The sequence below is a fragment of the Papio anubis genome, chromosome 4, assembly GCF_008728515.1.
Source record: "Papio anubis isolate 15944 chromosome 4, Panubis1.0, whole genome shotgun sequence".
NCBI lineage: Eukaryota > Metazoa > Chordata > Mammalia > Primates > Cercopithecidae > Papio > Papio anubis.
Window position 1 is genome coordinate 139,252,642 of NC_044979.1, and position 27,762 is coordinate 139,280,403.

At 54.1% G+C, this 27,762-nt stretch overlaps 1 protein-coding gene across 1 annotated transcript; it reads left to right on the forward strand.

Annotated features, from left to right (window-relative positions):
* On the forward strand, window positions 1-27,595 carry EPHB4 (EPH receptor B4). Its single transcript, XM_003895804.5, has 17 exons — window positions 1-568; window positions 3,218-3,288; window positions 3,563-3,850; window positions 4,825-5,221; window positions 8,148-8,303; window positions 8,556-8,888; window positions 10,120-10,244; window positions 11,250-11,415; window positions 14,853-14,955; window positions 15,156-15,220; window positions 15,660-15,773; window positions 15,874-16,121; window positions 22,136-22,351; window positions 23,155-23,304; window positions 24,477-24,670; window positions 24,848-25,003; window positions 26,569-27,595. Exons 1-17 carry the CDS (start codon window positions 517-519, stop codon window positions 26,696-26,698), a joined length of 2,964 nt encoding a protein of 987 aa, XP_003895853.2. The 5' UTR covers window positions 1-516; the 3' UTR covers window positions 26,699-27,595.
* The last annotated feature ends 167 nt before the right edge of the window (window positions 27,596-27,762 follow it).

A 27,762-nucleotide genomic window follows, 5' to 3' on the forward strand; every position in this document is an offset into this window, starting at 1 on the left:
CTCCCTCCCGGGCCCGGCGCCGCCCGGCCCAGTCCCGGCGCTGCTCAGCCCCGGCCCGGCCCGCCCGGCCCCGCGCCGCAGTCTCCCTCCCTCCCGCTCCGTCCCCGCTCGGGCTCCAACCATCCCCGCCCGCGAGGAGAGCACTCGGCCCGGCGGCGCGAGCAGAGCCACTCCAGGGAGGGGGGGAGACCGCGAGCGGCCGGCTCAGCCCCCGCCACCCGGGGCGGGACCCCGAGGCCCCGGAGGGACCCCGACTCCAGCCACGTCTTGCTGCGCGCCCGCCCGCCGCGGCCACTGCCAGCACGCTCCGGGCCCGCCGCCCGCGCGCGGCACAGACGCGGAGCCACACTTGGCGCCGCCGCCGGGTGCCCCGCACGCTAGCATGGGCCCGCGCTGAGGGCCCCGACGGAGAGTCCCGCGCGGAGAATCGACGTCCACCCGCCCAGGGAGAGTCAGACCTGGGGGGGCGAGGGCCCCCCAAACTCAGTTCGGATTCTACCCGAGTGAGGCGGCGCCATGGAGCTCCGGGCGCTGCTCTGCTGGGCTTCTTTGGCCGCCGCTTTGGAAGGTGAGTTTCCTTTGGGGAGGCACCCCGTTACTCCTGGGACCTCCCTACCACATCTGGGCCTCGGAGTGGAGTGGCCGGCCTCTGTCTACCCTTACCCGGGCACTCCAGTCCCAAACACTTCGGACCGATAGTGCTGGAACGGGAGGGGGGCGGGGAAGAGGCGCCCGGCGGGGAGTGGAGTTTTCTTTTGTTTGGGAAAGAGATGGAGTCTGGCTGCGACCCGGGACATTCCCCTGCCTGGGCTCCCCAAACTCTCACTGCTGACTCCATACGCCCCTGGCAGCCTTTCCTTTCTTCCCTACCCCACTCTTCAAAACTATCTGCAAAGTTTCTGTCCCAGTCCCACCTCCCGCCCTACATGAGGGAAGGTTTCTGGAGGAGCAACAGCAGACAAGGCAGAACTTTTCGTGCTAGGCCCTAAAACGACCCCCATCGCCAGTTCTTTAGCGATCACACCTTGATCCTCCAATTCCACACTCCTGCAACAGGATGGCCTCCTTATGCATTCACACATCAAACCCCCAAACCGCTCTCCGGCCCACTGCCCCTGCCCCTGCTATAGAGTGGCTCCTTGGTTTCTACAGGCTGCACCCCACTCCTTTAAATGCGGTCTAGACCCCGGCCCCAGGTGAGTCCCGGGCTTCCCTTGAGACCTAGGAGCCGGTAGAAACTGACCTACACAGCCCCCAGGTAGAAACTGAACCTACATGGCCCCCACATCGCCCTAACTAACCCAGCCTATCTCCCACCTCCTGGTCTCTCCAAGTGTTTTTTTGGCCATGGATCGCTGTCCCTCCTGGTCCCCTAGAGGGGGAGCCAAGAGCCCTAGAAACCCTCCTTCTGTGTCCCTAATCTCCTTTCAGTGAGCTGCCAACACCCCCCTTTCTCTGTCTGGTATGAAAGTGGTCTATGGGGGGTAGGCTATGAGGGACTCCCGAAGGGAAGGATTCAGTGGAGTTAGAAAAACCCTCTCCCCCCCGGGCTGGGCAGGATTGCCCTGGGCTGGAGATCAAAGGCTAGGTGTGGGGTTGGGAGTTGAGGGGAGGTTTGCCCAGCTCAGAGAAAGGAGAAGGGGAAAAAAAAACCGTGAACGAGGGGAAGAGGAAGGCCAAAGGGGTGGAAAAACCACGAGGACGAGGTGTGGTGAGAAGGAAAGACGCAGAGGAAATGATGATTGTGACACCTATTACCTGAGTGTTTCCAAGCACCAGGCCTGTGCTGAGCGCCTTACAAATGTTAATTTCACCCATCCAGCAGCGCTGAGGGTGGGTGCTATCATTGCCCCCATTTTTCAGATGAGGAGGCCGGGGCTTAGTTAAAGTTATGTAGTTTATCTAAGGCCCTGTGCTCGGAGGAATGGCGAGAAGTGGAGGCCGAAAGCGAAGGAGAGATAGTGACTTGTCAGAAAGAGAAATTGAGGTGGACAGAGAGTGGAGGAGGAGAGAGAGGTGAGAGACACGCGAACTGACAGATCAAAGCGTGCTGCAGCCGAGCTGGGGTGCAGAAAGGGAGCGGGCTCTCGCTCCAGGCTGCGGACAGCCCGAGGCAGAGACAGTGTGTAAATTGGAGACAGGAAAACACTATCCCGGCTGGAACAATGGAGGGTGGAGACGGCAGCCTCTATCCACCAGCTTCCCAGAACCCGGGCATCCTGTCCCCAGCGAGCAGGGCTGTCTCTTGCCACCCATGGGGACCCTGCACCTCTCACCTCAGGCTGGCTGGCTTCCCACCTGAACCCTGGCCAGAGGACATCATTTGGACCCCAGGAAGAGGCTGTCTCACCCACCCTCTTTCCCTTCTCTCCTGAAGCTCCCCTCTCTGCCCTTCCTAGCGCCTGCTGCCCCCCACATTGCTGGCCCCTGAGGGGATTCCCCTACCCTCCCTCCTCCAATCCCCACTGCCAGGGGCTGTGCAGTTTTTCCTGATCCCCCCCTTCCTCCAGTGCCTGTCCCCTCCCCCGATGATTCGAGCCAAGCCAGGTGTGTTCACCCCTCCCATTCACACCGCCCCCCATAATCTCCTCCCCTCTGCCTTCCCATAACCAAATCCAGATGTGAGGCCTCTGCGGGAGCCTGGGAACCCTAGCATCCTGGCCTCCAGCGCTTCCTGATCAGGGCACTTGTGAGGAGGGAGGTGCTGGGATGGGGGCCAGGGCTATGCCCCAGGCACAGAGCACTCCCTTCAAGGAGGAAAGGACGGGGTGTTAGGTCTGAAAGCAGGGAGGGGTCTTGGACAGGGAGTGAAGTTGTGGGGTAGAAAGACCGATTCTGGGACTTAGCGGGGGAAACATGGAAGCTAAGACAAGAGGTTTCTCTCCCATACCAGCAGCCTCTGCTCTTGGGGGTCAGGACCGGGGCAGGGCTCTCATTTTAACCCTTTCTGAGCTGCCGCCCCTTCTCCCCATCCATTTTGATCTCCCTCCCTCCTCCAGGAAGGCCTAGATCTGGGGTATCCCAAGGGAGCCCCATGCCTACCAGATGTTGGCGGTGGGTTTGGCACTTAGCAAAAGAGGCCAGAAATCGGAGGTGGGTGCAGAGGGCAGGACTTAGTCCCCTGTTGGCCCCCCAACTCCTCTAGTTCCCACGGATCTTGTCTTCCTGACCTCCCTCCCCAACCCCAAGCGGCACTGACTCTGTCTGTCTGTCTCAGAGACCCTGCTGAACACAAAATTGGAAACTGCGGATCTGAAGTGGGTGACGTTCCCTCAGGTGGACGGGCAGGTGAGAGCTGCACCCAGGAGCTGGAGCTCTGGAGGGAAACTGAGGGAGGAAGGAGGGCCTGTGCCACCTGCTTTCTGTGCGCCACTCCTCACCCCTGTCCCCCCAGATGACAGCAGCCCCAGCAGTGTTGTCTGAGCCCTTCTCCTCAGAGGCGCCCTCCCCGCAGTACCAGCAGGCCCCGTTTCTCCGTCCCTCTCACTTTATAGGATTCACCCCATGCAGCCCTCTCCCTGGCGGCTCCCCAGCCCCCTAGCTGACCTCCTTCTCTGCACAGTGGGAGGAACTCAGCGGCCTGGATGAGGAACAGCACAGTGTGCGCACCTACGAGGTGTGTGACGTGCAGCGTGCCCCGGGCCAGGCCCACTGGCTTCGCACAGGCTGGGTCCCACGGCGTGGCGCCGTCCATGTTTACGCCACACTGCGCTTCACCATGCTTGAGTGCCTGTCCCTGCCTCGGGCCGGGCGCTCCTGCAAGGAGACTTTCACCGTCTTCTACTATGAGAGCGATGCGGACACGGCCACAGCCCTCACACCAGCCTGGATGGAGAACCCCTACATCAAGGTACCTGGGCGCCACTGGGGATCAGCCACAGCCAAGGTGGGATTCCAGCCAGCAAGCCTGTGGCCTGGAGGGCAGCCGATGTAGTTCTGAGGCCTCTGACTGGGGCGCTAGGGGCTGGAAGCAGGAGGCTTAGGTCTGGGGAGGGAACAGGGTGATCTTCTGGGCGGAGCAGCAGAATATATGGGGGCTGCCTGGCCGGGTCCCCAGGGAGGCCCAGGGGTCAGCCTTCTCCTCCAGTCAACTCAACCACTCTACCCCCCTATGCTCCAGCCACGCTGAGTTTCTCCCATTCCCTGACTGCACCTGGCTGGTTTCCAGCTCGTGACTTTGCAGCGGTGATGTCTCCACCTGGGGGCCTCTCTGCCTCTCACACCCCTACTTGTCTTCCAAGTTCCAGCTCCGAGATCTTGCCTGTGCTGCCTCCGCTGATTCTCTCCTCCCTACAATCCTGCATACCTCTGTCCACCTGCCTGTCTCAGCACTCATTTTACTTTATTTATTTTTCTTTTATATCTGTATTTTTAAAACGGGGTCTTCTATGTTACCCAGGCTGGTCTCTAATTCCTGGGCTCGACAGATTCTCCCACCTCGGCCTCCTAAAGTGCTGGGATTACAGGCGTGAGGCACTGCGCCCGGCCTCAGGGTACTTTATAACTTCCCTAAGATTCATTCATTGCTGTCTCCTTGACTCTGAGGTCAGGGCCTGGCATGGCGTCAGTGTCAGTAAATGTTTGTAGAATGAGTGAATAAAAAGGGCAGAGGTGCAGGCCAGAGGCTGGGCACATCGCAGGAGCTTTGCAAGGATGAATGGACAGTGTGGGGGCCTGCAGAAAGTGTGCCCTGGGGAAGGTGGAGGGAAGGTTCTGGAATAGGAACCAAGGAGGCCCAGGGGGGGTGAGCTGGGAAGAGCACGACAGTCCACTGGGTCCTCAGGGAGTGGGGACAGCAGCGGTGTGCCTCCCCCGCCCCGGTAGGTGGACACAGTGGCCGCGGAGCATCTCACCCGGAAGCGCCCTGGGGCCGAGGCCACCGGGAAGGTGAATGTCAAGACGCTGCGTCTGGGACCACTCAGCAAGGCCGGCTTCTACCTGGCCTTCCAGGACCAGGGTGCCTGCATGGCCCTGCTGTCCCTGCACCTCTTCTACAAGAAGTGCGCCCAGCTGACTGTGAACCTGACCCGCTTCCCGGAGACTGTGCCTCGGGAGCTAGTTGTGCCCGTGGCTGGCAGCTGCGTGGTGGATGCCGTCCCCGCCCCTGGCCCCAGCCCCAGCCTCTACTGCCGTGAGGATGGCCAGTGGGCTGAGCAGCCGGTGACCGGCTGCAGCTGTGCTGCGGGGTTCGAGGCGGCCGAGGGGAACACCAAGTGCCGAGGTGAGAGCTGGAGCTTCCCCTGCGACTGCTGCTCATCCGGGGGAGAGTCCTAAACTCCACTCAGGACCCACTTCTTAAGCTTCCATTTTATTTAGTTGTTGAAATGGAGGCTTGCTCTGTCTCCCAGGCTGGAGTGCAGTGGCGCAATCTGCTCACTGCAACCTTTGCCTTCCGGGTCCTAGTTCAAGCAGTTCTCCTGTCTCAGCCTCCCGAATAGCTGGGACTACAGGCATACGCCACCATGCCTGGCTAATTTTTGTATTTTTAGTAGAGACAGGATTTCACCATGTTGGCCAGACTGCTCTCAAACTCTTGACCTTGTGATCTACCCACCTTGGCCTGCCAAAGTGTTGGGATTACAGGCGTGAGCCACTGCACCCAGCCAACTTTCTGTTTCAAATGCTCTTCCCTCTCCTGAGCACTCAGTTACCAGAGGGTCTGTTTTCTGAGCCCTTTCTCGTTTCCAGACTTCTCTTTAACCTTGGCCAACGTCCCTGCTTGCCGAACATGGGAGGCTGGGCTGGGCTGCAGGACTGTCCTGTGGGGTGGACCTTGTTGGTGCAGGGACAAAGCCTTTAAGGTCTCCACACTTGTTCATTGTGAGTCTCTAATTTACTGATACTGAATTCTCGCTTAGCCTTCTCTCTAGAGCAGGGCTTCTTACCCTCTGGTTTTCTAGGGAATCTGTGAGCTTTGATAGAGGAAAAAAATGACTATTTATTTATTTATTTTGAGACGGAGTCTTGCTCTGTCGCCCAGGCTGGAGTGCAGTGGCGCGATCTCGGCTCACTACAAGCTCCACCTCCCGGGTTCACACCATTCTCCTGCCTCAGCCTCCCTAGTAGGTGGGACTACAGGTGCCCGCCACCACGTCTGGCTAATTTTTTGTATTTTTAGTAGAGATGGAGTTTTTCCGTGTTAGCCAGGATAATCTCGATCTCCTGATCTCGTGATCTGCCCGCCTCGGCCTCCCAGAGTGCTGGGATTATAGGCGTGAGCCACTGCGCCTGGCCGCCTTTATTTTTTTTTTTTTGAGACAGCGTCTTGCTCTGTCGTCCAGGCTAGCATGTAGTAGCGCGACCTTGGCTCACCGTAACCTCTGCTTCCTGGGTTCAAGCGATTCTCCTGCCTCAGCCTCCAGAGTAGCTGGGACTACGGGCATGCACCACCACACCTGGCTAGTTTTTGTATTTTTAGTAGAGACAGGGTTTTGCCATGTTGGCCAGGCTGGTCTCGATCTCCTGACCTCAAGTGATTTGCCCGCCTCCACCTCCCAAAGTGCTGGGATTACAGGCATGTGTCACCACACCTGGCTGGAAAAAAAAAGACTTTTTATTTTCACCTGAAATTCATTAATTTCCACTTGAAATTCCACCTGCAGTTGTAACAGGACCTGAGACTTGGGCCCCATGGGAATCATAGCTATTGCTATGGCACAGTGGTTCATGCTTGTAGTCCCAGGACTTTGAGATGCCAAGGTGGGAGGATCACTTGAGCCCAGAAGTTTGAGACCAGCCTGTGCAACATAGCAAGACCTCGTCTCTACAAAAAAATTTTAAAATAATTATCTGGGCGACCTGCCTGACCAACATGGAGAAACCCTATCTCTACCAAAAATACAAAATTAGCCGGACATGGTGGCGCATGCCTGTAATCCCAGCTACTCGGGAGGCTGAGGCAGGAGAATCGCCTGAACCCGGGAGGCAGAGGTTGCGGTGAGCCGAGATCGCGCCATTGCACTCCAGCCTGGGAGTGCACTCAAAAAGGAAAGAGTTTGGCTGTTTTTGCCCAGGCTGGAGTACAGTGGCGGGATCTCAGCTCGCCGCAACCTCTGCCTCCCGGGTTCAGGCGATTCTCCTGCCTCAGCCTCCCAAGTAGTAGCTGGGATTACAGGCATGCATCACCACACCTGACTACTTTTGTATTTTTAGTAGAGACAGGTTTCCACCATGTTGGCCAGGCTGGTCTTGAACTCCTGACCTCAAGTGATTTGCCTGCCCAAGGCCTCCTTCTTAGGAAAAAAAAAAAAAAATCACAGGTATTTACAAGCCATTCCAAGAGCCAAAACATTGTTTTTGCTCATGATGACTTCAGTATTACAGAGGTTAAGAGACCTGCTGCTATATCTTTTTTTTTTTTTTTTTTTTTGAGACGGAGTCTCACTCTGTTGCCCAGGCTGGAGTGCAGTGGCCGGATCTCAGCTTGCTGCAAGCTCCGCTTCCCGGGTTTATGCCATTCTCCTGCCTCAGCCTCCCCAGTAGCTGGGACTACAGGCGCCCGCTACCTCACCTGGCTAGCTTTTTGTAATTTTTAGTAGAGACGGGGTTTCACTGGGTTAGCCAGGATAGTCTCGATCTCCTGACCTCGTGATCCGCCCATCTCGGCCTCCCAAAGTGCTGGGATTACAGACTTGAGCCAGCACGCCCAGCCCTGCTGCTATATCTTAATAAAAAAACACAAGTGTTGCTGTAGGCCAAAGTTTTTTCCTCATGTTTCAATCATTGCATTTCAGCTTAATTGGTTTCCCTGGTATTCATATGTATTTTGTGGTGTGGATTTAAAATCATAATTTGGAGTAGAGGTCTTTCTGTGGGCTTCACCAGACTGCCAAGATTAGGGTCAAAACAGGTTAGGATCCCTTCTCTGGAGAGAGTCTCCTTTCTCCTCTAAGAGGAGAGGTTTTGAGATCTTTTGTCCATTTTCCCACCTTAGCACTTCATCACCCTTAAAAGCGCCGGAACTTTTTTCTTTTTTTGGAGATGGGATCTCAGTATGTTGCCCAGACTGGTCTTGAACCCCTTGGCTCAAGCGATCCTCCGGCCTCAGCCTCCCAAAGCGCTGGGATTCGAGACATGAGCCACCAGGCCCACCATACAGATGGATGTTTTCGTGCATGCTTTTGATGAATGCTTTCTCTTTCTCTCAGCCTGTGCCCAGGGCACCTTCAAGCCCCTGTCAGGAGAAGGGTCCTGCCAGCCATGCCCAGCCAACAGCCACTCTAACAACATCGGATCAGCCGTCTGCCAGTGCCGCATCGGGTACTTCCGGGCACGCACAGACCCGCGGGGTGCACCCTGCACCAGTAAGTGACCAGCACCCAGGTGCAAGTTCATTGGGGAGGGGTCACAGACCCCTGAGATGGACCCTGACATGGCCCCCATCCTCCCTGGGCTTCTTCCCTTTGTCCCTGGCATGCTGGTCCCTAGCCCAGAGGAACAGGTGGAGCCCGCTTTCTCAAAGGCAAGAGTCCAGCATGGCTGCTGGTCCCTCCACAGACCTCTCCCCACCGCCGCGGAGCAGGTCAGCCTCTGCCTGACTCCCTGGTCTCCTGCAGCCCCTCCCTCGGCTCCGCGGAGCGTGGTTTCCCGCCTGAACGGCTCCTCCCTGCACCTGGAATGGAGTGCCCCCCTGGAGTCCGGTGGCCGAGAGGACCTCACCTACGCCCTCCGCTGCCGGGAGTGCCGACCCGGAGGCTCCTGCGCGCCCTGCGGGGGAGACCTGACCTTTGACCCTGGCCCCCGGGACCTGGTGGAGCCCTGGGTGGTGGTTCGAGGGCTGCGTCCTGACTTCACCTATACCTTTGAGGTCACTGCGTTGAACGGAGTGTCCTCCTTAGCCACGGGGCCCGTCCCATTTGAGCCTGTCAATGTCACCACCGACCGAGAGGGTGAGACTTGGGGGCTGGGGCGGCGGGTGGTCCGGCAGGAGAGATGTCACTGAGGGCCTGAAGGGGAGAGGCAGGGGCTGTGAAGGGTCCCCAGGAAGTGTGAGGGGCCGAGGCTTTGGGGGCAAGAGGCAGAAAGAGGGCAATGGCTGGGCTCAGTGGCTCACTCCTGTAATCCCAGCACTTTGGGAGTCTGAGACAGGCGGATCACTTGAGCCCTGGAGTTCAAGACCACCCTGGGTAACATAGGAAGATCTTGTCTCCACAAAACATAAAAATATTAGCCGGGTGAGGCGGTGCGTGCCTTTGGTCCCAGCTACTCAAGAGGCTGAGGCGAGAGGATCGCTTGAGCCCAGGAGTTGGAGGCTGCAGTGAGCTATGATCGCACCGCTGCACTCCAGCCTGGGTGACAGAGTGAGACGCTCTCTCAAAATAAACGAATAGGAAAGAGAGGGTGAGGAGGACCTAAAGGTGAGCTGGAGAGTTAAGTACAGGAAGGCTCCCAATGGGACTGGGGGCCGAGAGAATCAAGGAATTCTCGAAACAGCCAGGGAGAAACTGAGATAAGCATAGCCAGCAGAGGAAGTGTTGGAAAAGATAAGGGACACGGCCAGGCTGATCATAAGGTCAGGAGTTCAAGACTAGCCCGGCCAGCATGGTGAAACCTCGTCTCTACTAAAAATAAAAAAATTAGGCATGGTGGTGGGCACCTGTAATCCACTTGGGAAGCTGAAGCAGAAGAATTGCTTGAACCCGGGAGGTGGAGGTTGCAGTAAGCCGAGACTGTGCCACTGCACTCCAGCCTGGGTGACAGAGCAAGACTGTGTCTCGAAAAAAAAATTTTTTAAAGTTAAGGGACAGATCGGCCGGGCGCGGTGGCTCAAGCCTGTAATCCCAGCACTTTGGGAGGGCGAGGGCAGGCGGATCTAAGGTCAGGAGAATCCCGAGACCATCCTGGCTGCCCAGGTGAAACCCGTCTCTACTAAAAAAAATACAAAACTAGCCCGGGCGAGGAATTGGGGCACCTGTAGTCCAGCTACTCTGGAGGCTGAGGCAGGAGAATGGGCGACCGAGGCCGGAGCTTGCAGTGGCTGAGATCAGAAGCCACTGCACTCCCAACCATAAGGGCTGACAGAGAAATGAGACTCATCTCAAAAAAAAAAAAAAAAAAAAAAAGTTAAAGGGACAGACCACCACCATGCAGAAGGGTTCCCTGTGTCTCTGCCTCTCACAGTACCTCCCGCAGTGTCTGACATCCGGGTGACGCGGTCCTCACCCAGCAGCTTGAGCCTGGCCTGGGCTGTTCCCCGGGCACCCAGTGGGGCTGTGCTGGACTACGAGGTCAAGTACCATGAGAAGGTGAGGCCATCCTCCAGCCCTGGGGTGGGTGGGCAATGGGTTGTGCTCTCCTGGCTGGGACACATGGGTTGTAGGCACCTGGCAGGTATTTGAATTCCAACTCTGCCGTGGATTCCCTGGGCAGCCTTGGGTAAGCCCCTTGGCCTGTCTGAGCCTCAGACTCTTCATCTATAAAATAGTTACTGTAATAGTTACCAACGGCTGGACACAGTGGCTCAGGTCAGGCGTGGTGGTTCACGCCTGTAATACCCTGCACTTTGGGAGCCAAGGTGGGCAGATTGCTTGAACCTAGGAGTTTGAGACCAGGCTGGGCAACATGGTGAAACCTCATCTCTTTGAAAAATTTAAAATGAAAGAAATTAGACTGGGCACAGTGGCTCATGCCTGTAATCCCAGCACTTTGGGAGGCCGAGGCGGGTGGAACACCTGGGATGAAGACTTTGAGACCAGCCTGGCCAACATAGTGAAATCCCCATCTCTACTAAAAATACCAAAATTAGCTGGGCATGTGGGCAGGCCCCTGTAATCCCAGCTATTCAGGAGGCTGAGACCGGAGAATCACTTGAACCCAAGAGGCGGATGTTCTAGTGAGCTGAGATGGCGCCATTGCACTGCAGCCTGGGCAACAGAGTGAGACTCCATCTCAAAAAAAAAAAAAATTTGCCAGGCATGGTGGCATGTGCCTGTGGTCCCAGCTACTCGGGAGGCTAAGGTAGGAGAATCACTTGAGCCCAAGTGATTCTCGACTTGAGGTCGAGGCTGCAGTGAGTCGTGTTTGCGCCACTGCATTCCAGCCTGAGAGACAGAGTGAGACCTAATCTTAAAAAAAAAAAAAAAAAGATACTATGAATACAGCACGTGGCTTGCATACATAAGTTCTCCCAAAGGCCCCACCAGCTTAGAGGCAGGCTAGTGATGGGAGTGGAGGGCGAGGGGAGGAGGCAGGAAGAGCAGCAGGAACTCTGGGCCCCGTGTGACGGCCACCCCCCTACTTCTCCTGGACAGGGTGCCGAGGGTCCCAGCAGCGTGCGGTTCCTGAAGACGTCAGAAAACCGGGCAGAGCTGCGGGGGCTGAAGCGGGGAGCCAGCTACCTGGTGCAGGTACGGGCGCGCTCTGAGGCCGGCTACGGACCCTTTGGCCAGGAACATCACAGCCAGACCCAACTGGATGGTGAGCCTGGGGAAAGGGTGAGGCTGGGGGTTGGAAAGACCCCCAAAGTTCCTGGGAAGACCCCGGGTCCCCAAAGTCCAATCTTCTTTTTTTCTTTTGAGATGGAGTCTTGCTCTGTCCCTCAGGCTGGAGTACAGTGGCGCCATCTCGGCTCACTGCAAACTCTGCCTCCCGGGTTCAAGCAATTCTCCTGCCTCAGCCTCCCAAGTAGCTGAGATTACAGGCGCCTGCCACTGCGCCTGGCTAATTTTTTGTATTTTTAGTAGAGACAGGGTTTCACCATGCTGGCCAGGCTGGTCTCGAACTCCTGACTTTGTGATTCACCCGCCTCAGCCTCCCAAAGTGCTGGGATTACAGGCATGAGCCACCGCACCTGGCCAAAGTCCTATCTTCATGTCCTTCTTTCTGTGGATCACATGGCATGCCCTAGAGAGGAAAGAACGTAGGGTGTCGGAACCAAAACCAACAGCTGAGTGTGAAGTTCAGCCTGGTTCACTCTGTACCCCCAGGCTGGAGTGCAGTGGCGTGATCAAAGCTCACTGCATGGCTAGGCACGGTGGCTCACCCTGTAATCCCAGCACTATGGGAGGCCGAAGCAGGAGGATCACTTGAGGTCAGGAGTTTGAGACCAGTCTGGTCAACATGGTGAAACCCCATCTCTACTAAAAATACAAAAGCTAGCTGAGCGTGGTGGTGCACGCCTGTAATCCCAGCTACTCGGGCGGCCGAGGCAGGAGAATTGTTTGAACCTGGGAGGTGGAGGTTGCGGTGAGCTGAGATTGTGCCACTGCACTCCAGTCTGGGCAACAGAGCAAGACTGTCTCAAAAAAAAAAAAAAAGCTCAGCACAGGCTTGACATTTAGCAACAACCTGACCCCGAGCTCTCCATTCCCCATCCAATAAATTGGAAATATCATGAAGCTTCCTGCAGAGCTTTGAAAATTGGAGGTAACAGGTTATTTTTAATATGCTAGGCCAGTGGCTTTCTTTTTTCTTTAACTTTTTGTTTTGAGACATGGTCTTGCTCTATCGCGATCTTGGCTCACTGCAGGCTCTGCCTCCTGTTCTAAATCTCCTGACCTCGTGGTCCGCCCGCCTCGGCCTCCCAGAGTGTTGGGACTACAGGCGTGAGCCACCACGCCCAGCCTAACTTTTTTTTTTTTTTTTTTTAAGAGACAGGATCTTGCTTTATCACCCAGGCTGGAGTGCAGTGGCACCATCTAGCTCACTGCAGCCTGCAGCTCCCGAGCTCAACCAGTCCTCCCACTTTAGCCTCCCAAGTAGCTGGGACTACAGGCGTCTGCCACCATGCTCAATTAATTTTTTTTTTTAATTTTTTGTTGAGACGGTTTCCCTGTGTCGCCCAGCCTGGTCTCAAATTCCTGGCCTCAAGCAATCCGCCCGCATCGGCCTCTCAAAGTGCTGGGATTGCAGGTGTGAGCTGACACACCCAGCTTGGACCAGTGGCTTTCTAAACCTTGTAATTTTCTGTAATAGCTTTACTGAAATACAGTTCCCCGCCATACAATTTGCCTGTTCAAAGTGTACAATCGATGACTTTTGATACATTCACAGAATTGTGCAGTCACCACCACAAGTAATTTTGGGACATTTTTCAGCACCCTCAAAGGAGACCCTATAGGCCTTAGCCATCACCCTCCACCCAGATCTTTCTGTTGCCTTAACCCCTGGCAAGCACTAATCCACTTTCTGTCTTGAAATCCTCCACTGTGGTCTTTTGTGACTATTCACCAAGCAGAATGTTTTCAAGGTTTATGCATGTTGTAGTATATATCCGTGGGGTTTTTTGGTTGTGTTTTGCCTTTGTTTCTTTGTTTCAGAAACAGGGTCTCATTCTGTCACCCAGGCCGGAGTGCAGTGGTTCAGTTACAGCTTACTGCAGCCTCAACCTCCCAGGCTCATGATCCTCCCATCTCAGCCTCCCAAGTAGCTGGGACTGCAGGCATGAGCCACCATGCCCAGCTAATTTTTTTTTTTGGTATTTTTTGTAAAGATGGATTTTACCATGTTACCCAGGCTGGTTTCAAACTCCTGAGCTCAGGCAATCCGCCCACCTCAGCCTCCCAAAGTGCTGTGATTATAGGCATGAGCCACTGGACCTGATCTGTTTTTTGTTTTTGTTTTTGACACATGGTTTTGCTCCGTCACCGAGGCTGAAATGTAACAGTATGATCATAGTGCATTGCAGCCTCAAACTCCTGGGCTCAAGCAATCCTCCCACCTCGGCCTCCTGAGTAGCTGGGACATGCCGGGATAATTATTATTATTTTTTGGTAGAGATGGGGTCTTGCTGTGTTTCCCAGGCTGGTCTTGAACACCTGGCCTCAAACAATCCTCCCACCTCAGCATCTCAAAGTACTGGGATTACGGGCATGAGCCACTGCTCCTGGCCAATATTTCATTTCTTTTTTTTTTTTTTTTTTGGACGGAGTCTTGCTGTGTGGCCCAGGCTGGAGTGCAGTGGCGCGATCTCGGCTCACTGCAAGCTCTACCTCCCGGGTTCACGCCATTCTCCCGCCTCAGCCTCCGAGTAGCTGGGACTACAGGCTCCCGCCACCACGCCCGGCTAGTTTTTTGTATTTTTAGTAGAGACGGGGTTTCACCATGTTAGCCAGGATGGTCTCGATCTCCTGACCTCGTGATCCACCCGCCTCGGCCTCCCAAAGTGCTGGGATTACAGGCTTGAGCCACCGCGCCCGGCCATTTCATTTCTTTTTATGGAGACGTAATAATCAGTTGTATGGAAATAGCCGATTTTGTTTATTATTTTATCTTTTGGTGAACATTTCAATTGTTTCCACTTTTTGGATAAAAACCTGGAAATGTTTCATCTTTAGAATGTTTCATTGAATGGGGATTTTTTTGTGGACTCTGGTATTTAAACTACAACCAAATCACAACCAGTCTGGTGGCTGGCATGCTGGCTTATGCCCAGGCTGGTTCGAGACCAGCCTGGCAACATGGTGAAACCCCATCTCAACTAAAAATACACAAATTAGCCGAGCATGGTGGTACACACTTGTCATCCCAGCTACTCAGGAGGCTGAGGCAGGATAATTGCAGAACCCGGGAGGCAGAGATTGCAGCGAGCTGAGATTGCACCACTGCACTCCAGCCTGGGCGACAGAGTGAGACTGCATCTCAAAAAACAAACAAAAAGCTACTCTGGCAGTAAAAACATTGTGGAACTTCCTCCCTTGCCCTGAGGGACTTCAGAGGAGCCTGCTGGCCCCTGGAGGACAGTTTGAAACCCGTGGTCTGCTCCCTGACCCTGGCTGCTTGTGTCCTCTCCCTCCACCTGTCCCCCTGTACTGGGGACCTGTTCTCAGGAGATCACAGTTCATTGCTCAGAGCCGGGGCTGGGGCCTCCTGCAGGCCCATCAGTTTCTCCTGATCAACAGCCTTTCCTTCTGCAGAGAACGAGGGCTGGCGGGAGCAGCTGGCCCTGATTGCGGGCACGGCAGTCGTGGGTGTGGTCCTGGTCCTGGTGGTCATTGTGGTCGCCGTTCTCTGCCTCAGGTAAGGGCTCTGACACCCGGAGGGCCCTGGAAGCCCTGAGTTGATGGCCACCTGCCTGGGTGCTACAGGGCAAGACTTTCTGGGTGCCCCCAGCCTCTTTTTACTTGAAATCTTCTCCAATCCCTGCTCCTCCCTTCACTGTGTGCCTCATAGAGATGTGTGACTCAGTTTACCTTTTGCTCCTTTCCCATTGGCTACAGGAAGCAGAGCAACGGGAGAGAAGCAGAATATTCGGACAAACACGGACAGTATCTCATTGGGCATGGTGGGTTGCCCTAATTTGATGGAAATAGGGGCTTGGGACTGGGTGTGGTGGCTTCTATCTGTAATCCCAGCACTTTGAGAGGCAGAGGTGGGCAGATCACTTGAGGTCAGGAGTTCGAGACCAGCCTGGCCAACATGTTGAAACTCTGTCTCTATAAAAAAATACAACAGTTAGCCAGGCATGGTGGTGGGCACCTGTAATCCCAGCTACTCGGGAGGCTGAGGCAGGAGAATCACTTGAACCTGGGAGGCAGAGGTTGCAGTGAGCCAAGATCGTGCCCCTGCACTCCAGGCCTGGGTGACAGAGCGAGACTGCATCTCAGGAAAAAAACAAAAACAAAAACAAGGAAATAGGGGCTTGGGGCCAAGAGCTATGAGCCGAGCCTCTGAGTCCAGTGGGAGTTAATTCCCGGCTGACGGGGCCCTGCCTGATTTCTCAGGTACTAAGGTCTACATCGACCCCTTCACTTACGAAGACCCTAATGAGGCTGTGAGGGAATTTGCAAAAGAGATCGATGTCTCCTATGTCAAGATTGAAGAGGTGATTGGCGCAGGTGAGAGCGGAAGGCTGCCCTGGCACCTGGGAACGAAGCGGGGGTGGGCAGGGCCACACCAGGGCGGGAGAGCTGATGACGTCCGCGTCCTTGTTTGAAGGTGAGTTTGGCGAGGTGTGCCGCGGGCGGCTCAAGGCCCCAGGGAAGAAGGAGAGCTGTGTGGCAATTAAAACCCTGAAGGGTGGCTACACGGAGCGGCAGCGGCGCGAGTTCCTGAGCGAGGCCTCCATCATGGGCCAGTTCGAGCACCCGAATATCATCCGCCTGGAGGGCGTGGTCACCAACAGCATGCCTGTCATGATTCTCACGGAGTTCATGGAGAACGGCGCCCTGGACTCCTTCCTGCGGGTGAGCACCCTCCCTGGCTTCCGCAGCCACCTGGAGTTCCTGCTTACACCCAAAGGCCACTTGGGCTAAGAAGCCAGGACAGACAGTGGATCCCACGTCAGCTTCTCCAGCCTTTTCCTCTTGGGCTAAGCCCTGGTCCTCTGCCTTTTTTTTTTTTTTTAAAAAGACAGAACCTTGTTCTGTCGCCCAGGCTGGAGTGCAGTGGCGCCATCTCGGCTCATTGCCGTCTCCACCTCCAGGGTTCAAGCGATTCTTCTGCCTCAGTCTCCCAAGTAGTTGGCACAATAGGCGTCCACCACCATGCCGACTAATTTTTGTATTTTTAGTAGACACAGGGTTTCACCATGTTGGCCAGGCTGGTATCAAACTTCTGACCTCAAGTTATCTCCCGGCCTCAGCCTCTCAAAAAGTGTTGGTATTACAGGTATGAGGCACCACGTCCAGCCAGTCCTCTGACTTTAATTTTCCCTCTGGGAAAGGCCGGGTTCCTGGGACCTTCCTTTCCCACTGACCCATACAGCTGAAGGTTGTCATTCCTTCTTTTTTAAATTTTGTTTTAATTTAATTTTTTATTTATTTATTTTTTTTTTTTTTATTTTATTTTTTTTTGAGACGGAGTCTCGCTCTGTCGCCCAGGCTGGAGTGCAGTGGCCGGATCTCAGCTCACTGCAAGCTCCGCCTCCCGGGTTCCCGCCATTCTCCTGCCTCAGCCTCCCGAGTAGCTGGGACCACAGGCGCCGCCACCACGCCCGGCTCATTTTTGTATTTTTAGTAGAGACGGGGTTTCACCGTGTTAGCCAGGATGGTCTCGATTTGCTGACCTTGTGATCCGCCCGTCTCGGCCTCCCAAAGTGCTGGGATTACAGGCTTGAGCCACCGCGCCCGGCTTATTTTTTTTTTAAGACAGGATCTTACTCTGTCATCCAGGCTAGAGTGCAGTGGTGCATTCACAGCTCACTGCAGCCTTGACCTCCTGGGCTCAAGTGATCCTCCTGCCTCAGCCTCCTGAGTAGCTGGAACTACACTCATGTACCACTATGCTCAGCAAATTTAAAAATTTTTTTGTAGAGACAGGATCTTGATAGGTTGCCCAGGCCGGTCTGAAATTCCTGGCCTCAAGCGATCCTCCCTCCTCACCTCCCAAAGTACTGGGATTATAGGCATGAGCCACCGTGCTTGGCCTGTCATTCCTTCATTTGACAAATATTTACTGAGTGCCTTCTATGCACCAGGCATCCTCCCAGTCCCTAGGAATAAAGCTATGCACACAGCAAACTGGATTTCTGCTCCTGGGGAACAGATGGTCTAATGGGGCACGTGGACTGAAAATTAGCAAGTAAATAGATGGCTTTTTAAAAAAGTAAACAAATCATTTCAAATGTGAAAAAAAGCAAACAGGGTCATTCATGCAAATATGGCTAGAGAGGAAAGGGAAGAACTTAACTTTATTTGGTCACTTTACCAGATTTTACTGACTTTTTTTTTTTTTTTTTAACTTTATTAGGCTTTTTTTTTTTTTTTTTTTTTTTTAAAAAAGACCGAGTCTCCATCTGTCACCCAGGCTGGAGTACAATGGTGTGTTCTTGGCTCACCACAACGTCCACCTCCTGGGTTCAAGTGATTCTCCTGCCTCAGCCTCCTGAGTAGCTTGGAATTACAGGCATGCACCACCATACCCGGCTGATTTTTGTATTTTTAGTAGAGACTGGGTTTCACCATGTTGCCCAGGCTGGTCTTGAACTGGGCTCAAGTGATCCACCCATCTCGGCCCCACAAATTGCTGGGATTACAGACATGAGCCACCATGCTTCGCCTAGGCATCTTTTTTTAAAAAATCAAAACATTTTTCTATGTAGCAAAATAACATTGCATTGAACAGAATTATAGTGATTCCCTAGTGTCATTGAATACCCAGCTGATTTTCACGTTTCTCTAGTTGTTCCAAAAATGTTCTTCACGGCTGCTTTATTCCAACCAGGATTCAGTTCAGGACCAGGCTTTGTACCTGGTTATTATATATATTTTATTTATTTATTTTAGAAAAAGGGTCTCGCCCTGTCACCCAATTTAGAGTGCAGTGGTGCAGTCATAGCTCACTGCAGCCTCCAAACTCCTTGGCTCAGGTGATCCTCCTGCCTCAGCCTCCTAGGTAGTTGGGACTACAGGTGCACACCACCACACCTGGCTAATTTTTTAATTTTTTGTGGAGATGGGGTCTCGCTATGTTGCCCAGGCTGGTCTCAAACTCCTGGACTCAAGCGATCCTGCCTCCTTAACCTCCCAAAGTGCTGGGATTACAGGCATGAGCCACTGCGCCTACTGATTATTGTATTTTCGAGCCTCTCTAAATCCTGAGCAGCTCCTTATGATGACACTGACACACTGAGGGGTTGCGTCTCTTGTCCGCCTGAATGTGTTGTGTTTTGGATTTATGAGATTCTTCTTGTGGGATCATTTAGCTTGTCTCTCTGTATTTTCTGTAAGAGAAGCTCTACTCTATCTGATATGGGATTTTTTTGGTTTAGTTTGTTTGTTTTTTGAGACGGAGTCTTGCTCTGTCATCCAGGCTGGAGTGCAGTGGAACAATCTCGGCTCACTGCAACCACCACATCCTGGGTTCAAGAGATTCTTCTGCCTCAGCCACCTGAGCAGCTGGGACTACAGGCGAGCGCCACCACACCCAGCTAATTTTTGTATTTTTAGTAGAGACGGGGTTTCACCGTATTGGCCAGGATGGTCTTGAACTTCTGACCTCGTGATCTGCCTGCCTCGGCCTCCCAAAATGCTGGGATTACAAGCATGAGCCACCGCGCCTGACTAATTTTTGTATTTTTAGTAGGAGGCGGGGTTTCACCATGTTGGCCAGGCTGATCTCAAACCCCTGGCCTCAAGCCATCCACCCTCCTTGGCCTCCCAAAGTGCTGGGATTAAAGGCGTGAGCCACCAATACTGGTCAAAGAGACAGAAAACTGCTTAAAGGCACAGTGGCTCACACTGCACTCTACAAAATACAAAATACGGCTCTACAAAAAATACAAAAATGTGCAGAGCATGATGGCACATATCTGTAGTCCCAGCTACTCCGGAGGCTGAGGCAGGAGGATCACTTAAGCCTGGGAGATTGAGGCTGCAGTGAGCCATCATTGCACTACTGCATTCCAACCTGGGCGATCCCATTCTCTTTTTTTTTTTTTGAGATGGAGTCTCACTCTGTCCCCCAGGCTGGAGTGCTGTGGCGCGATCTTGGCTCACTGCAAGCTCCACCTCCCGGGTTCATGCCATTCTCCTGCTCAGCCTCCCGAGTAGCTGGGACTGCAGGCGCCCGCTACCATGCCTGGCTAATTTTTTGTATTCTTAGTAGAAACGGGGTTTCACCGTGTTAGCCAGGATGGTCTTGATCTCCTGACCTGGTTATCCACCCGCCTCAGCCTCCCAAAAAGTGCTGGGATCACAGGCGTGAGCCATCGCGCCTGGCCTCCCATCTCTTAAAAAGAGAGAGAGACGGGAAGGCGAGTGCAGGTGAACCTGGTGAACAGAGGAGAGATGGAAGACCCTGCATTGGGCAGTGTGATGAGAACCCGCTGGAGGGCTTTGGCAGGAGAGTGGTTTAAGAGGATCCAGCTGGGCACGGTGGCTCACACCTGTAATCCCAGCACTTTGGGAGGCCAAGGCAGGTGGATCACTTGAAGTCAGGAGTTTGAGACCAGCCTGGCCAACATGGTGAAACCTTGTCTCTACTAAAAATACAAAAATTAGCCAGGCATGGTGGTGCACCCCTGTAATCCCAGCTACTCAGGAGACTAAGACAGAAGAATCGCTTGAACTCAGGAGGCGGAGGTTGCAGTGAGTCGAGATAACGCCACTTTACTCCAGCCTGGGCAACAGAGCGAGACTCCGTCTCCAAAAAAAAAAAAAAGAAAGAAAAAGGCCGGGCGCGGTGGCTCAAGCCTGTAATCCCAGCACTTTGGGAGGCCGAGACTGGCGGATCACGAGGTCAGGAGATCGAGACCATCCTGGCGAACATGGTGAAACCCCGTCTCTACTAAAAAATACAAAAAACTAGCCGGGCGAGGTGGCGGGCGCCTGTGGTCCCAGCTACTCGGGAGGCTGAGGCAGGAGAATGGCGTAAGCCCGGGAGGCGGAGCTTGCAGTGAGCCGAGATCGCGCCACTGCACTCCAGCCTGGGCGACAGAGCGAGACCCCGTCTCAAAAAAAAAAAAAAAAAGAAAAAAAAGAAAAAATACAAAGACGTCTTTGCTGAATGCTGGGGAGCAAGAGCGGGAGCTGGAAGAGGCCTGCAGCAGAAGTCTGTTGCCAGCATCCAGGCCGTGCGGTGAAGGGAAGGGTTTGGATTTGGGACATGTCTTGGAAGCATCACCAGCAGAACTTGCCGATGGATTGGAAGTGGCTGGTGAGGGAGAAAAGGGGGTCACAGGAGACTCTGAGGTCTATACCCTGACCATCTGACAAGTGATGGTGTTGCCATGAACTGAGCGGGGAGTAGGGCAGGTGCAGGTCTGGAGGGAATTCAGAATTCAGTTTTTGGACTCTATGTCCCTGGTTCTGTAGGGCTGCAGACGGTCTCCCAAATCTTAGCTGAACCCAGAAAATGGGATTTGTTTACTGTCTGTGACTTGTTGGTTTCCCTGGTGAGAGGGAACTCTCTCAAGGTCAAGGTTGGGCTTCACACCTTGGTTTCTGCACTCAGTCAGTGGCCATACTGCAGTTCCTCACTGTTCTCTTGCAAATCCACACACAGCTAGTCCAAGAGGACTAAACAGTTTTGTGGTTGGATCAGTACCAGTGCATCTCCACCTGTAGACAGGTCGCTCAGGTGACTCATGCCTGTAATCCCAGCACCTTGCGGGAGGCCAAGGTGGGAAGATTGCTTGAGGCTAGGAGTTAGAGACAAGCCTGGGAAACACAGTGAGACCCCCATCTCTACCAAAAAAAAAAAAACACCCTTTGTTTTAATTAGCCAGGTGCAGTGTGCACCTGTAGTCCCAGCTACTAAGGAGGCTGAGGCAGAAGGATCCTTTAAGCCCAGGAGTTTAAGGCTGTGGTGAACCATGATCGTGCCACTGCACTCCAACCTGGGAGAAAGAAAGAGACCCTGTCTCCAAAAAACTGAAAAACAGAAAAGCATTTGTTGAGTATTTCCTGGGTGTAAAGCAGTGTACCAGGTTAAATAGAAGGAAAACTTGAAATAATTTTTCAAATTATAACCTAATTTGGAGAGACTGAATACTTACCATTGAAACAGCAACCATTGTAAGTTAAGCAATGGGTTGTGATATTGTAGCAAGAACCGAGAAAACTTGCGAAAAGAAAGGAAGGCTCACCTGGGAGAGTTGGGGACTTACCCTACAGGTGAGTTGTGAGGTGCGTCTGGAAGTGACATATACAGTTTAGGAAGTGGACGGGAGGCTGGATGTGGTGACTCAACACCTGTAATCCCAGTGCTTTGGGAGACCCAGGCGGAAGGATCGCTTCAGGCCAGGAGTTAAAGACCAGCCTAGGCAACATAATGGGAACCTATCTCTACTAAAAGTTAAAAAATTATCCAGACATAATAGCACATGCCTATTGTTCCAGCTACTCAGGAGGCCGAGGCAGGCGAATCATGAGGTCAGGAGATCGAGACCATCCTGGCTAACATGGTGAAAACCCGTCTCTACTAAAAATACAAAAAATTAGCCGGGCGTGGTGGCAGGCACCTGTAGTCCCAGCTACTCGGGAGGCTGAGGCAGGAGAATGGCGGGAACCCGGGAGGCGGAGCTTGTAGTGATCCGAGATGGAGACACCGCACTCCAGCCTGGGCGACAGAGCGAGACTCCGCCTCAAAAAAGAAAAAAAGCATGGCACACGTATACATATGTAACAAACCTGCACGTTGTGCACATGTATCCTAGAACTTAAAGTATTTAAAAAAAAAAAAAAAAAGATGTGGATGGGAGGGGGGGGAATGGTGGGTGGGCTGTCCTCACCAAGCCCCCACCCCATCTGCTCTCCAGCTGAACGACGGACAGTTCACGGTCATCCAGCTCGTGGGCATGCTGCGGGGCATCGCCTCGGGCATGCGGTACCTTGCCGAGATGAGCTACGTCCACCGAGACCTGGCTGCTCGCAACATCCTAGTCAACAGCAACCTGGTCTGCAAAGTGTCTGACTTTGGCCTTTCCCGATTCCTGGAGGAGAACTCTTCCGATCCCACCTACACGAGCTCCCTGGTAACGCTGGGGACCAGGGGTGTGAGCTTCTTAGGGCCAGGTGGGGAGCGCAGGTTGGAAAGGTGGGAGGCTGAGGGTTTGGCAGCCCTGCTCCAGGGAGAGGACAGAGGAGCAGGCTGTGGGTGGCGGGGACAGTCAGCTCCGGGAAGCCGACTTCCAGATGTCTAGGAAAATAACAGTTGGATAACCTGGGCAACACAGCAAGACCCCATCTCTACAAAAAAGGTAAAAGATTAGCCAGGCACAGTGGCATGCATCTGTAGTCCCAGCTATTTGGGAGGTTGAGGCAGGAGGATCGCTTAAGCCCAGGAGTTGGAGGCTTTAGTGAGTTATGAATATGCCACTGTACTGCAGCCTGGGCGACAGAGTAAGACCCTGTCTCGAAAGAACAGTGGCCAGGCATGGTGGCTCATGCCTGTAAATTCATTCAGCACTTTGGGAGGCTGAGGCGGGAGGATCACCTGAGGTCAGGAGTTCGAGACCAGCCTGGCCAACATTGGGAAACCCTGTCGCTACTAAAAATACAAAATTAGCTGGGGTGGGGGAGGTGGTGTACGCCTGTAATCCCAGCTACTCAGGAGGCTGAGGTAGGAGAATCACTTGAACCAGGGAGGCGGAGGTTTCAGTGAGCCAAGATTGTGCCACTGCAGTCCAACCTGGGCAAACAGCATTGGAGAGTAGGAGGCTTGGGACCTGAGCTAGGGGAAAAAAGCCGAGTGGGGTTGGGGTCTAGGGGGCAGTGTGCTGGGTCTGGTGAGTCCCTCAGTGAGTCCCCCAGCTCACCTTTTCTCCTCCTTCTTCAGGGAGGAAAGATTCCCATCCGATGGACTGCCCCGGAGGCCATTGCATTCCGGAAGTTCACTTCTGCCAGTGATGCCTGGAGTTACGGGATTGTGATGTGGGAGGTGATGTCATTTGGGGAGCGGCCATACTGGGACATGAGCAATCAGGATGTAAGTGTCCCATGGTCGTACCAAGCTTTCCTCGAGTGTTTTCTCACCTGGGATTTGGGGTGAAGGGTGGGTTCCCAGAAAGTCATGACTGCTGGGTTCTTGAGACCGTGGAGATGACAAAAAAGGAGAATTGATCTTTGTATCAAAGAGTTGAGATGCAGGGCCAGGCCTAGTGGCTCAACGCCTGTAATCCCAACACTATGGGAGGCTGAGGAGGGGGGATCACTTGAACTCAGGATCTTGAGACCAGCCTGGGTATCACAGCCGGATCCTATCTCTACAGAAAAGTTTTAAAAAGAGTTGGGGACCTGGCGTGGTGTCTCCCACCTGTAATCCCAGCACTGTGGGAGGCCAAGGTGGACAGATCACCTGAGGTCAGGAGTTCAAGACCAGCCTGGCCAACATGGTGAAACCCCGTCTCTAAAAATATACAAAAAATTAGCCGAGCATGATGGCGGGTGCCTGTAATCCCAGCTACTCGGGAGGCTGAGACAGGAGAATCGCTTGAACCCAGGAACAGAGGCTGCAGTGAACTAAGATCACGCCATTGCATTCCATCCTGGGCAACTGAGTGAGACTTCATCTTAAAAAATAAATAAAAGTTGGGACCAGGCGCCGTGGCTCACACCTGTAATCCCAGCACTTTGGGAGGCCGAGACGGGTGGATCACAAGGTCAGGAGATCGAGACCATTCAGGCTGACACGGTGAAACCCCGTCTCTACTAAAAATACAAAAAAAAAATTAGCCGGGCGTAGTGGCGGGCGCTTGTAGTCCCAGCTACTCGGGAGGCTGAGGCAGAAGAATGGCGAGAACTCAGGAGGCGGAGCTTGCAGTGAGCCGAGATCGCGCCACTGCACTCCAGCCTGGGTGACTGAGCGAGACTGTCTCAAAAAAAAAAAAAAAAAAGAGTTGGATACAGCATTTGGGTCGCAGAAGGATGCAGAGACGGAGGGCAGGGTTGGGAGGTAACATGTCTGTATCATAGCCTAAGAGCTGCTGGGGCCTCCAGCCACAGAGGGCTTCAACTCCGGCTAGGAAGATTCCTGGATCTGTGATTTTTGTGGGGGCTGTGGCTGCTATGCTACCATCTGCCAGGCCACCATTACCTGGGCCTGTTAGCATCTTGCTTTTCCTGGACAGCCTTACCCAGAGCTGCTTCCCCTCTTTCCAGGTGATCAATGCCATTGAACAGGACTACCGGCTGCCCCCGCCCCCAGACTGTCCCACGTCCCTCCACCAGCTCATGCTGGACTGTTGGCAGAAAGACCGGAATGCCCGGCCCCGCTTCCCTCAGGTGGTTAGCGCCCTGGACAAGATGATCCGGAACCCTGCCAGCCTCAAAATCGTGGCCCGGGAGAATGGCGGGTGAGGACTGCAGGGAATGGGCCCCTTCCTGCTCTCTGCCCCCACTCCTTGCCCAGAAGTGTCTGTTCATTGATGTTAGGTGGAAGGGTCTCTGTCCGCCTCTCCAAGGCTGGGCTCCACCTACTCGCCCGGACCCGCGCCTGGTACTCAGCATTCCTCCCCATCCTTGCCCCCCAGGGCCTCACACCCTCTCCTGGACCAGCGGCAGCCTCACTACTCAGCTTTTGGCTCTGTGGGTGAGTGGCTTCGGGCCATCAAGATGGGAAGATACGAAGAAAGTTTTGCAGCCGCTGGCTTTGGCTCCTTTGAGCTGGTCAGCCAGATCTCTGCTGAGTAAGTAGTGGCAAGAGCTGGAGTGGGGTGGGGAGAGCAAGGCAGCTGGAGTCAGGCCCATGGGGTCTGCAGGGGCTTTTGGGGTCAGCTTCGGGTGCCAACGCTGTCTTCTCGCACGGCGTTCATGCCATGCCTAGAAGGGCCCTGGAGGAGCAGTAACAGCCCCATGTAGCCAAGGACCCAAGGACTCTTTGGGGCCAGCCTGCCCGCCTCACCTCCTCCTGCCATCACTGCCCTGGGCCATCGCGTTTCTGCCTCTCACTCCGTATCTATCTTTGTGCATCTATCTGCATTCCAGGCCCGGCTCTCACAGTAACAGCGTGTCAACTCGGGTTCTCTTTTTCCACCCATAAAAGGAGAAGATTGGGCTAGGTTTTGGAGATCCTCTTCAGCTTTCATATGAAATGGTTTTATGATTCCTCGCCTCCCAAAGGCTGCATATCCCCACTTGGCCTTTGACTGCTACTCCCCCTTTCTGCTTTCCCGTTTCTCTCCCAAGATCTCCTCTCATCCCAGGTTGAATAACAGAAGGAATATAAAAATCTGAAGGCCGGGCACGGTGGTTCATGCCTGTAATCCCAGCACTTTGGGAGGCCGAGGCAGGTGGATAACTTGAGATCAGGAGTTCGAGCCCATTGTGCACAACTTGGTGAAACCTTATCTCTACTGAAAATACAAAAATTAGCTGGGCATGGTGGTGCGTGTCTGTAATACCAGCTACTCAGGAGGCTGAGGCAGGAGAATCGCTTGAACCTGGGAGGTGGAGGTTGCAGCGAGCCAAGATTGTGCCATCGCACTCCAGCCTGGACAACAGAGTGAAACTCCATCTCAAAAAAAAAAAAAAAAAACAAATGTGAAGGCCGGGTGGTGGCTCATGCCTGTAATCCCAGCAATTTGGGAGGCTGAGGTGGACTGATGCTTTAGCCCAGGAGTTGGAGAGCAGCCTGGCCAACATAGCAAAACCCCATCTGTACAAAACAAAAACAAAAAACTTAGCCAGGCATGGTGGTGCATGCCTGTGGTCTCAGCTACTCAGGAGGCTAGAGCCAGAGGGTCCCAGGCCAGTCTGCCCCTGCCCCGTGGGGCCTGGGCACATCCCTCCCTAATTCTTCCCAGCCTCTCTCTGACCCAGAGGGCCTCCTCTCCCTTTTTTCCCCTTATCTCAAGTCTCCAGCCATCAGCAACCTCCTCTTCCTCTCCACCCAGCTCTTCCTCTCCCACTTCGGGCTTTTCTTTCTCACATCTCCATTTCCCTCTACGGCAATCTGTGCAGCCTCTTCCCCTAGTCTCAGTTTGTGGGACTTTCTCTCTTTTCCTTCCTTCCCTGGTACCCAAGCCAAAGCCCCCCGCCTCTGGCCTCCAGCCCCACCCGCTACTGCGGCTGCACAGAAGGATGGCTGCCTGGCTCCTAAAACTGCCCCGCAACTGTTGACATCGGTTCTCCCTCTCCCGCTGGCTTTTCTGTTTGGCTTACAATGCTGAGGCTAGGACCAGCTCAGTAGCCAAGCGAGGAGAGCGGCCACAGGGACCCTAGGGTCTCACCGAGCTCTCCTTTCCTTCTACAGGGACCTGCTCCGAATCGGAGTCACTCTGGCGGGACACCAGAAGAAAATCTTGGCCAGTGTCCAGCACATGAAGTCCCAGGCCAAGCCAGGAGCCCCGGGTGGGACCGGAGGACCGACCCCACAGTACTGACCTGCAGGAACTGCCCACCCCAGGGACAGGGCCTCCTCATCTTTCTGGGGCAGAGTGGGGACTCACAGAGGCCCCCAGCCCTGAGCCCCGCTGGATTGCACTTTGAACCCGTGGGGTGGGGAGTTGGCAATTTGGAGAGACAGGATTTGGGGGTTCTGCTATAATAGGAGGGGAAAATCACCCCCCCAGCCCCCTCGGGGAACTCCAGACCAAGGGTGAGGGTGCCTTTCCCTCGGGACTGGGTGTGACCAGAGGGAAAGGAAGCGCCCATCATCTCCCAGCCTCCCCAGGTGACCCCCCCTCACCTTGACGGGTGCCTTCCCGCAGACCAAAGAGTGTGACTCCCTTGCCAGCTCCGGAGAGGGGGACTGTCCCAGGGGGCAAGAAGGGGTGTCAGGGCCCAGTGACAAAACCATTGGGGTTTGTAGTTCCAACTTGCTGCTGTCACCACCAAACTCAATCATTTTTTCCCTTGTAAATGCCTCTCCCCCAGCTGCTGCCTTCATATTGAAGGTTTTTGAGTTTTGTTTTTGGTCTTAATTTTTCTCCCCGTTCCCTTCTTGTTTTTTCGTTTCGTTTTTCTACCGTCCTTGTCACAACTCTGTGTTGGAGGGAACCTGTTTTTCACTACGGCCTCCTTTGCCCAAGTTGAAACAGGGATCCATCATTGTGTCTGTTTCCAGAACAGTGCCTTGGTCATGCCACCTCCCCGGATCCCGCCTGGGACCCCCAAGCTGTGTCCCATGAAGGGGTGCAGGGTGAGGTAGTAAAAGGGGCGGTAGGTGGTGGTGGAACCCAGAAACGGATGCCGGTGCTTGGAGGGGTTCTTAAATTATATTTAAAAAAGTAACTTTTTGTATGAATAAAAGAAAATGGGACGTGTCCCAGCTCCGGGGGTGACGGGGGTGATGGACTACATTTCTAAGGAGAGTGGGGCTGGGTAGGGAGGGCTTTGTGACTGACAGAGAGGGGTCAGAGGTCTGGAGGCTGCAGGGCTGTAGGGGCTGGAACTCGGTTATGAGCCCCAGGGTGTGTTTGAGGTGGTGGGGTGAGATGAATCATTC

Coding starts and splice junctions, on each gene's coding strand:
- EPHB4 (XM_003895804.5), top strand. CDS start 517: ATGGAGCTCCGGGCGCTGCTCTGCTGGGCTTCTTTGGCCGCCGCTTTG. Junction 15,774..15,873: donor TGAAGAGGTGATTGGCGCAG/GTGAGAGCGGAA, acceptor CCTTGTTTGAAG/GTGAGTTTGGCGAGGTGTGC. Junction 23,305..24,476: donor GGGACATGAGCAATCAGGAT/GTAAGTGTCCCA, acceptor CCCTCTTTCCAG/GTGATCAATGCCATTGAACA.